The sequence below is a fragment of the Egretta garzetta genome, unplaced genomic scaffold (assembly GCF_000687185.1).
Source record: "Egretta garzetta isolate BGI_Z169 unplaced genomic scaffold, ASM68718v1 scaffold100, whole genome shotgun sequence".
Classification (NCBI taxonomy): domain Eukaryota; kingdom Metazoa; phylum Chordata; class Aves; order Pelecaniformes; family Ardeidae; genus Egretta; species Egretta garzetta.
In genome coordinates this window covers 1,631,215-1,641,608 of record NW_009258265.1, presented here as the reverse complement: position 1 = coordinate 1,641,608, position 10,394 = coordinate 1,631,215, and the positions used below count along the sequence as shown (strand labels likewise).

The 10,394-nt window shown below is 55.3% G+C and overlaps 2 protein-coding genes across 5 annotated transcripts in view; both read left to right on the top strand.

The window, feature by feature from the left end:
- PSME3 (proteasome activator subunit 3) overlaps positions 1 to 10,394 on the top strand; it is an 18,290-nt gene that overhangs the window by 6,775 nt on the left and 1,121 nt on the right. The window lies entirely within an intron of this gene.
- The window catches only part of LOC104134738 (membrane primary amine oxidase-like), a 9,834-nt gene continuing 2,538 nt past the window's right edge, over positions 3,099 to 10,394 (top strand). The window contains exons 1-2 of one of the 4 annotated variants that reach the window (XM_035903368.1): positions 3,099 to 3,637; positions 3,749 to 5,623. In XM_035903368.1, the coding sequence (XP_035759261.1) occupies positions 4,057 to 5,623 (1,567 nt within the window). In that variant the 5' untranslated portion in view covers positions 3,099 to 3,637; positions 3,749 to 4,056. Of the gene's footprint in view, positions 3,638 to 3,748; positions 5,624 to 5,883; positions 9,722 to 10,394 lie in introns of those variants that run through there. The other 3 variants (XM_035903378.1, XM_009648322.2, XM_035903373.1) reach the window with 3 other exon arrangements.

Below are 10,394 nucleotides of genomic sequence, written 5' to 3'. Positions count from 1 at the left end.
GCTTCCTGCCTCCTGCGGGGCCGCCTGCCCCATGGTGCTTCCTGCGGTGTGGGAAAGTCCTGCTGGTGCCCGAGCCGCGCTGGGGAAGGTGGGAGTTGAGCTGGAAGCAGGTCACTGGGGGCCGAGGCGGCTGGAGCCAGAGCTCAAAGGAAGGACTGTTGCTGGCAGGACTCGATGTGGTGCAGCACAAGGGGCTCCTCACCACAGCCGGAAGAAACCAAACTCCTGGAGGCCTGTGCCAGCAGTCCTGGGGAAGGATGGAGCCTCCATGACAGTTGTCTTGGTGGGTGTTGGCAGGGAGCGCGGTTCATCCACGGGAGCAGGGGAGGGTTTGCTCTCCGTGATCTTCACCCCTCAGTCTCAGTGCAGTGGTTTCTGCTTTGCTCGCCGGGAGAAGTGGCGGCGTGCCATCAGGGCTCTAATTCACAGGTTCCTGAGACATCCCGGCTTGTATGCAGCGACTGTTAAAACTTTGAGAGGAGAATAAAGGCACAGCAGTTGTGTGCAGACGCAAACACTGCCAGAAACGCAGCCAGCATGAGTAAGGGTCAAGCAATTTCTCCTCTGTTTTACACAAGCTGACCCTATGAGATGAGAGAATGGGAATGGGAGTTTTCCAAAGTCTGAGGTCTGGCTTGGTGTATGCTTAAGAGTTGGCAAGGGGTTTTCTGCACTGTGTTCTTTACCCAGCTGTCTGGCAGTCACTGACTCTGAGTTTCCCTGAGCCAAAAGCTGTTTGTCTCTGGTTTGGGTTTCTATAAATTTCAGAGGCTATTTTTTGCCGCTTCTACCTTTCTGTGTGAGCGCAAAACAGCAAACTCCTCTCCTCCTCGCTTTGTTTGGGAGGTGTGGGCAATTTAAGATGTACTGATGAGCAGTACCTAAAAGCAACCATATAGCCAAAATAAGCATCGGTAGGATGCGAATTCCCCATATTAGATGTGGGACAGAGTGGTGGGCTACTGGGACTGGGGAGCTGAGTTGTGGGAAGAGGTATGTGCACCAAACAGGTCATAAACAAGTTATGCTGCTGTTAGTGAGACATGTAATTTTTTAAATTCTAGGTTAACTTTAAGCTGCTTCAGGCTTCTTTTGGAGAAGGTGCACGAGCAATGCAGTGGTACGTGTGACCTTTCAAGATCCCTGATCGCTTTCCATCAGTAAGGTATTGACACAGGTTTCCTGGCTCTGCAGGCTCAGTTAATTACTCTACTTCCTGAAATTTCTACTGCAAGATGGAGATGGATTTAGGGCTGTTCTGTTTATTCTGAAACAGAGCTCCCAGAAAGTGCAGGCCGATTCTTGTGTTGCTTGTAATAGGCTTTAAAAGTCCTCAGCTTGAAAAGTACAGCAGAAATGGACAATATTAAATAACGGGGCATTAGACATGGTATCCATGGCACATATCCTGTAGCGGGGCAGAGGCGGCACAGAAAGCTTCCTGTGTGTCATCTGCATCCTGCAGACCTGGGGTGTGTGCTGTGGGTTGGTTTGTCATGGGGATGTCATTACAGGTTAGGGTTTCTCTTTTTTTTTTTTTTTTTTTTTTCCTTTTCCCAAACACGCAACACAGAAGAGTGTTCCCACACTTTATTTTCAGACATCTCCAAGCAAGCTGTGGGGTTGAGTTGTGATTTGTGGGGCAGCAAGGCCTGTGGAGTTTGTCCAGTTCTCTTAAACTACTGCTGTGCTGCTTAGAAAATGACCGTCTGTAATTGCAGCCTGTGCCTTGACTTTTAGGGACTTGGGATGCAAACCCAAGCGGCGAAGTCAAAACGGAGAGAACTGCTCTTTTTGTACTTCTTTAAGGAAATTGCAACGTGAGCATTGTGCATGCAGCCTCAGAGGTTCGTGCAGCAGTCTCAGCTCAGCTGCGTACGTGCGCGATGCAGCAGAACGCTTGTTGAATTCCTGGGAGGCAGGAGGTATGTCCTGGCTCTGCTCTAAACCTTAACTGGGGCAGCATCGCTTCCTCTCCACGCTCTGAGTGAAATGGATACCATGTTCTAAGCTGAGACCAAAAGGGAATTTTTCTTTCAAGCCTAACTCCAAGTAATCCTTGAAGCCTTGTTGACTTCATGGATTGAAAGACTGACTTGGAAGTCAGCGCTTCTTTGCTTAATTTGGGGCTACTCAGAGGCATCAGATTCTGCCACTGGAGGCCAGTTGAAAGTCAAGGAGAGCGGGGTACCCTGAAACCTGTAGCTGTTGCATCCCATGTAGCCAACGCTCTCCTCTCAAGTATCCTGCCTCTCCCCATTGCTTGTGTCTGTGCTGCAGAGTGAGCCCTTCTTCTGGCACAGCGGCCACGTGAATTGACTGCTGTGGCTCTGCAGGCGTGACAACCAGTGGGGCAGAGATGACGTGTGCTGGCATGGAGTGGACGTGCGTGTCCCTTACGGGCACAGCTGCAGCCTGAGCTAAAGAAGGCTGAGGCTGCCGGTGGTGGTGAGGATAATGGAGTGTGTCCTATGGCAACGTGGCCTTCTGCCTACCAGTGTGGTGTCTGGTAAGCGCGGCTGGAGGATGGCGGAGGGGCTGAGTCCAGAGCAAGATCTGCCACAGAGGAAGAACTGGAGGCAGTGCTGAGGCTGGGGGGGGCTGTCTCCCACCAGGAAACTCTGACGGGAGGAGGAAGAGAAGGCCAGGGTGAGGTGAGGTGAGGCTGGCAGCAGGAGTGGAAATGTTGGGTTGAAACTCCAGCTCTGGATCTCTTGGATGCCTTGTGCTTCTGAGCACCAGCTCAGGGACAGGCAGGGATTGTAGCTAAAGCGGTGTCTTGTCTACTCCAAACATCTGCTGCGTGGTAGGATGGAGCACCAACTCTGCTGGGGCCTTTCAACAGTGCTGCAAGACCAGCAGAGGCAGCTTCTCAGTGGTGCTCAGCACCAGGACAAGGGACAATTGGCACAAACTGAAGCAGAAGAGGTTTCAGTTGAGTATGAGGAAGAACCTCTTTACTTTGAGGGTGACTAAGCCCTGGCACAGGCTGCCCAGGGGGGCTGTGGAGTCTCCTTCTTTGGAGATATTCAAAGCCCACCTGGATGATGTCCTGTGTACCCTGCTCTGGGTGAGCCTGCTTGAGCAGGAGGGTTGGACTGGGTCATCTCCCAGGGTCCCTTCCAACCCTTGCGATTCTGTGATTCTGTGGATGGCAGCGGGCAGTTGTCACAACCTTTAGTGGAAAACCTGGAGGTGGCCGCTCAGCCTGGGCAGTGGTAGCCTGGCAGCACAGCAATCAGCTGTTTCCTTGGATGCCGCAGGTTGGGGGTGGTTTTGTCCTTGAGGGAACTTCTCGGAAGCTGCACCTTGGTTTATCTTTGAATCGAAGACAGAGACAAAAGCTGCGTGATCTTGTTTCGGTGGGATGCTTGGGGGATTAATTAGTTCGTAGCTGCTTAAAGGTGCAAACTAGGAGCTGGTTGTTCACAGTGCATTGGGGTCTGAATCTCCTCTTGAACTACATCTCTCCATGCCTGCCGAAGTTTTTCTACTGCTATGCAGATGGATGTGTTTTCAGCAAAGGCTTCCACGTGGAAGATTTTAAAAAAATAAAATAATAAGTAACTCCAAGCTTGGAATCATGCTGCCAGGGAGAATGTTTACAAGGAAGCAGCCTGATAAACAAGGAAATTCGGTGAGTTGCAAAAAGGTGAAATTCTACGGCATGGCAACAATTCCTGGCTTGTCAGAGCCTCACAGTGGTCCCAGCCACCTCAGGCTGACTACAGGATCTTCGTTTTTACAGGCAGCCTCAGGAAGCCAGGCTGGACTGAAAAAGTAACAGAATTATGTGCAACTTGTCTGAGTCACTGACCCTGCATCTCCACTAGCTCTTTCAGGGCACGACTACTTGTGGAAGAGGGCAGAGAAAGCTGTAGCTGAGAGGAGATCTGCCCTTTCTGGTCACCACGAATTTCAGATCTCCTCCCCTAGCCTCTCCCAGTCTTTTGTACTTTCCTTGCTAATCCATCCAGTGCAGCGTAAACTGTCAGAGGCAGCAGCTAGAAACCCTGCTCTGAAAGCTGCTGTGAATGCCTTGGGACCAGCAGCAGCATGCACATGAAAACCGTGCTCATCCTGCTCGTGCTGGCTTTAGCCACGATCTTTGCTTTAGTCTGTGTGTTGCTGACCAGAGGACGGGCCCCCAGCACCTGCCAGCACCAGCCCCCTCAGCAGGAGGACACCGATGACGGCCAGAGCCTGGTCTTTGCCGATCTGACACCCGAAGAGATGGTGCAAGTGGTGCGGTACCTGCAGGGAAACCTTGGGGTGCAGCTGGTTGACGCCTCGCGTGCAAAGCCCTCCGACAACTGCATCGCCTCCGTCGACGTGCAGGTCCCTGCTAAGGCAGAGGTGCTGCGGTTCCTGGATGGTGGGGGGGCTCGCCCCGCGCGGGAGGCGCTGGCTGTGGTCTACTTTGGGAACCAGGCAGACCCCAACGTCACTGAGTATGTGGTGGGTCCGCTGCCGATGCCAGTGTATCACCGGGACGTCACGGTGCAGAAATACGGGGGGAAGGTGCCGTACCACCGCAGACCAACCCTGACTGTTGAATACAAACAGATCGCAGGGTTTTTAAAAAACCAAGTGTTCCCTGCAGCTCCATCATTCATGCGTCAAGTAATGGAGTACGATGGAGCCAGCCTAGCGGCCATGACAGCCGCTCCCCGTGGATTCCACTCTGGAGATCGGATCACCTGGTTCGTAATGTTTCAGAATGTGAGCGGGTTCTTCTTGCACCCGGTGGGGCTGGAGGTGCTGGTGGACCACAGCAGCCTGGACGTCTCCCGGTGGGCGGTGAGCAGGGTCTTCTACAACGGGCAGTACTACAGGGACATGGATCAGCTGGAGAGCGCCTACGTGCAGGGTCGCATCAGCGTGGAGAAGGTGAGGAAAGCGCCGCAGGATGGGGACTTCTCGTCCATGAAGCCCCGAGCGCCTGCAGCCACGCTGTTCCCCTTGCAGTACGAGCCTCAGGGTCCCCGCTACAGCGTCAGGAACAACCACGTCCTCTTCCAGGCCTGGAGCTTTGCCTTTGGGATGAGCGTGAACACGGGCCTGCGCCTGTTTGACATCCGACACAAGGGGGAGAGGGTTGCCTATGAAATCAGCGTCCAAGAGGCGTTGTCAGTGTACGGCTCCAACTGCCCTGGCGGGATGTCAACGCGGTACATGGATGGGAGCTTTGGCATCGGGCGCCTCACCTCCCCCTTGGTGCGAGGGGTTGACTGCCCCTATTTAGCGACGTACTTGGATGTTCACTACCTTGCTCATTCCCAGGTCTCTAGAACTAGTAAAAATGCCCTCTGCATTTTTGAGCAGAACCTGGGCTCCCCTCTGAGGCGCCACTACTCCAACCTGCAGTCGCTTTACTATGGGGGACTGGTCAACTCTGCTCTGGTTGTTCGGTCCATTGTGACCGTGGGCAACTATGACTACGTGTGGGACTTCATCTTCTACCAGAGCGGGGCCATTGAAGGCAAGGTCCAGGCCACGGGGTATGCAAGCTCATCCTTTCTTCATGGGGATGGTCTGAGATACGGCAATCGCATTTGGGAGCACACGCTGGGTACGGTACACACCCATTCCATCAACTATAAGGTGGACTTGGACGTGGGAGGTAGGTCTGCATCTTCCTTTAATGTCTGCCATTATACTGGTAAACCCCAGAGCTTTGGGGTAATTGTCTCCTACGCTGTAGAATCCCTAATAATTGACATCAGAGCTCTGCTTTTTCACTCTCCTAACCTCTTCTTCCACTGCAAAATTATTTTTCTATGTATAAAAGTGTTGTGTCAAGGTCACGGAGTTGAAGGCAGTGTGAATTGTCTGGGAGCTCTGTGTTCAGCCCAGGGAAAGTATGAAAGGTAGCAGCTGAGAAATGTTTGTGTTTCCTTGAGGCCTCATGTCTGGCACGGCGAGTGTTGCCATAGGCATGGCCAGGCAGACAGGGAGACACAGCCCTGTCTGCAGGGCTGACGGCGTGAGCCTGCTCTTGCTACGCCTGATGCTGCTCCTGGCACTCCTGGGAACTTGGGAAAGTCCTTTTTGTATCTGGGCTGCCCAGCGTAAAGCAGGGCAGCTGGACTAGTGCTCTGCAGGGTTGAGCTTGTGCAGCTCTATCTCCGCTTCTCTTTTGAGGAAACGCTTGTAAGTTGGATCCTGAGTGTCGGGCTGCAAAGCCACTGCAGTGAGCCAGTGAATTCCTGCACAGTGTCACGTTTTTTGGCAGCGGATCCCCGAGGAGGGTTATTTGAGTCCAGGAGCAGCTCTTTCTGCACTGTCTGGCTGGCAAGCTGAACAGTGAAGTGCTGGCATCCACCCTCGGAGACGCAAGGATGCTCAGCCTGAAAGGACAGCTTTGCTTCCCCTTAAAGGCCATTCCAGTAACTGCAGCCTGGGAAGGTGCAAGGGCAGTGGTAGTGCTGGACTGGCAGCATTAGGTGTCTGCTATTGAAACCTGTTCCTGTAAAAGGTAGGGGGAAAAAAATGTTCTACATCTGCACAGGGCCAAAGAGATCACTGGTAGGCAGTAGATTGCATCTGTACCAGTCCGAGGAGGAATGCAGCTCCGGTAACCCATGCCGTCTCCTGGATTGCAGGGGGTAATTGGAGAACTACGTACGTCAAGCTGTAGCTGACTCCAGTGCAAGCATTCAGTCCCGGCACGTGTCCTCTCTTGTACCTGTCTGCGATACAGTAGTTTGTGTGGCCTTGAAAGGTGCTGCTGCTGCCATCTCAGTTGAAAACAGGGCTAATACTGGTTCCCTTCCCATAAGCAAGGCTTACAAATGTGCTAAAATACAGTTCCTGCGTGGTGGCAAGCTCCTTTTCCGTGATTGCTGTGCCCCTCATTTCGCTGCTCTGCTTACAGCCCCTAAAGCCCTGGCTGCTGCAAAATGCTCTTGAGAAGAGTTCTGTAAAATCCCAGACTTGTTCCCCTTGGCGAGGGAGGGGAGCTCGAGAGGTGCCCTGCAGGATCCCTCCCCTTCCGAGCACAGGGAAGGCAAAACTGCAGCACAGCAAGAATGGGTCATCTCCCACATGGGTTTCCTGGATCCTGATCTGAGGCTGGTGTGGGACATGCAGGGAAAAAGGCTGATTATTTCCTGGCTGGAAGTGAGAATGGAAACAGAAGTTCCTAAATTAACACGGTCGCCAAGAGTAGTAAATTGATCCAGTGCTGTAGTGGTTTCAGCCCCTGCCCAGCCCCTCCTGCCTGTGCCTCAAACTGTCTCCACCAGAAGGGCATGAAGTGGCCACGATCTCCGGAACGCTGTCCTCGGCTGTCGGTGACGTGTCGCTGCCGCTTTGCATGGGGCTGGACGCAGTGGGGCCAGCCTTGCTGAAGCTGGTGGCCCTGCAGGAGCAGCCACCTTGCTCTGTGGTGGGGTGACCCCGGTGCCCTGGCCCCCTGATGCTGCTCTCCTGGCCAGGGACGGTCCGTCGTGCGGTCAGGAGCACTCAACAGCCTCCTGACAGTAACCATATCTGTCCGTGACAGCTCTTCCCCAAGGATCCTCTATGCTGGAGTGGGGTTGGGATGGCTGAACGGGGACAGACGTGTCTGGTTGGTCATCCTGCAGCCTCTGCTTTTCCTGGTGCAGCCGTTCCAGGTGCTGCCTCTCGCTTGCGGTTGCTGCCAGGGCTTTGGCGAGCGCTGCCTGTTCTTGCCAGGGAGCTTCCTCTCATCTCGGCCAGGCTGGGGCTGCCAGGTCCCTTCCCTCAGGGTTGGGAGGGATTTGGAGGCGACAAAGAATGGCGACAGGGAGAACAGGAACATGGAGGTGCTGGGGAGCCGGCGGGTCTTGGGCTTTCCTGGAGCACCAGCCTAGACCGGCCCTTCAGGGGAGCGGGGCACCGGGGTGTGGAAGGAGCGGGGCCGGCTGAGCCTGCCCCCGCGGCATTGCTGCGCTCTCACATGAGACAGGATGGGGTGTCCTGGGAGACGCTGGGAGAAGCAAAGGCCCCTTGGGCAGAAGGAGGCCAGGGCCCTTCACGGTGTCACCCTGCAGCGGAGAAACCCATCAGTAGTTTGGGGAGTGAGTCAGGCACCGGCTCCCCAGGTGGCTTCCTTGGAGCGTCTGGGGCAGGGAGGAAACAGGCTGGACTGGCTGGGGCCTGTGATCTCCTCTTGGAGTCCCATGCGAGCTCCAGGCTCCCTCCCCACCTCACGAGCGACACCTTTACACGCCTACAGTCGGCAAATGAGATAAAAGCCTGGTCTGCAGGCAAGGGACGTCTTCTGGACGCTGCAGCCAAACCCTGCGCACTGTCTCTGCACTCGGAGAGATGAACCCCAAACTGCCCTATGTTCTCCTGGTTGGGGCTGCGGTGACAATCTTCATTCTCTCCTGCATGCTGCTGAGCAGGGGGAGGCGATCACCCAGCTGTGAATCCCAGCCCCGCATTGTGGAGAAGGCAGGATCCACGAGCCAGAGCCTGGTCTTTGCCGATCTGACACCCGAAGAGATGGTGCAAGTGGTGCGGTACCTGCAGGGAAACCTTGGGGTGCAGCTGGTTGACGCCTCGCGACCCTCCACGGGGTCCGGGGGGGGCCCCCTGCCGATGCCAGTGTATCACCGGGACGTCACGGTGCAGAAATACGGGGGGAAGGTGCCATACCACCGCAGACCGATGCTGGGCAGTGAGTATGCGCAGGTGGGAGCATTCTTGGAGACGGTGGCATTTGCTGCAGCCCCGACCTTCCTGAAAGAAGTGTTTGAGTACGACGGCACCAACGTGGCGTTTCAGACCACAGCTCCTCATGGGTTTCAGTCTGGAGACCGTAAGTCCTGGTTCATCGTGTTTCAGAATGTGAGCGGGTTCTTCTTGCACCCGGTGGGGCTGGAGGTGCTGGTGGACCACAGCAGCCTGGACGTCTCCCGGTGGGCGGTGAGCAGGGTCTTCTACAACGGGCAGTACTACAGGGACATGGCTCAGCTGGAGAGCGCCTACGTGCAGGGTCGCATCAGCGTGGAGAAGGTGAGGAAAGCGCCGCAGGATGGGGACTTCTCGTCCATGAAGCCCCGAGCGCCTGCAGCCACGCTGTTCCCCTTGCAGTACGAGCCTCAGGGTCCCCGCTACAGCGTCAGGAACAACCACGTCCTCTTCCAGGCCTGGAGCTTTGCCTTTGGGATGAGCGTGAACACGGGCCTGCGCCTGTTTGACATCCGACACAAGGGGGAGAGGGTTGCCTATGAAATCAGCGTCCAAGAGGCGTTGTCAGTGTACGGCTCCAACTGCCCTGGCGGGATGTCAACGCGGTACATGGATGGGAGCTTTGGCATCGGGCGCCACACCTCCCCCTTGGTGCGAGGGGTTGACTGCCCGTACTCGGCCACCTACGTCGACACATACTCCCTGTCTGAGACCCTGAGCCCCAGCAAGAGAAAGGCTTCCCTCTGCATTTTTGAGCAGAACCTGGGCTCCCCTCTGAGGCGCCACTACTCCAACCTACAGTCATTTTACTATGGGGGACTGGTCAACTCTGCTCTGGTTGTTCGGTCCATCGCGACCATGGGAAACCACGACTACGTGTGGGACTTCATCTTCTACCAGAGCGGGGCCATTGAAGGCAAGGTCCAGGCCACAGGGTATGCAAGCTCATCCTTTCTTCATGGGGATGGTCTGAGATACGGCAATCGCGTTTGGGAGCACACGCTGGGTACGATACGAACCCACTCCATCAACTATAAAGTGGACTTGGACGTGGGAGGTAGGTCTGGGTCTTGGCTTTCATTTATGCCCTCCCTGAGTATTTTTAGACTGCCAAAATTGTCATTTTTTTGGTCCTTATACAGATTTTTCTTTCCATACGTGGGGTAGGATGGTGTGCTGACACCGAGCTGCCTCCCTTCTGGTTTTCAAGCAGTGAAAACCATTGTCCTACAGGGAGAGGTTCCCCCTCTGTCCCATGCAGTTATCCATAAGTCTCCTGCAGAGCTGTCCTGGGCTGGGTAACGCCAGTGGCACCATGTGCCCAGTCCGTGCCCCTCATGGGATGGATCCTTCCCCTCCTGCCTGGGCAGACAGACCCAGCCCCGACCCTGCCCCGTTGGCCTCGATGCCTCCGGGGGCCTGCAGAAGTCAGGATTCTTCCCTCCGTGCCCCATCCTGAGCCCCAGCCAACAGCAGGAGTCGATCGAGCTCGTTTGTTGGGATGTGGTTTCCAGCTTGCATTCCCACTTCCTACAGCTTTGTCGAGCCGTTCCCGCTGCTCGTGCGTGAGCGGGACCGGCAGCTGCCCTCTCGGCAGGGCTGCGGGCACAGCAGGCAGACGCTGGGCTGGTGGCCAGCTCTGAGCTTAGGGCTGTGCTCCGTTTTGCCGGGGCTACAAGAGATCCTTTGCTCACAGCAGCAGCTGGAGGGTCAGCTGCAGTTTTCTAGGT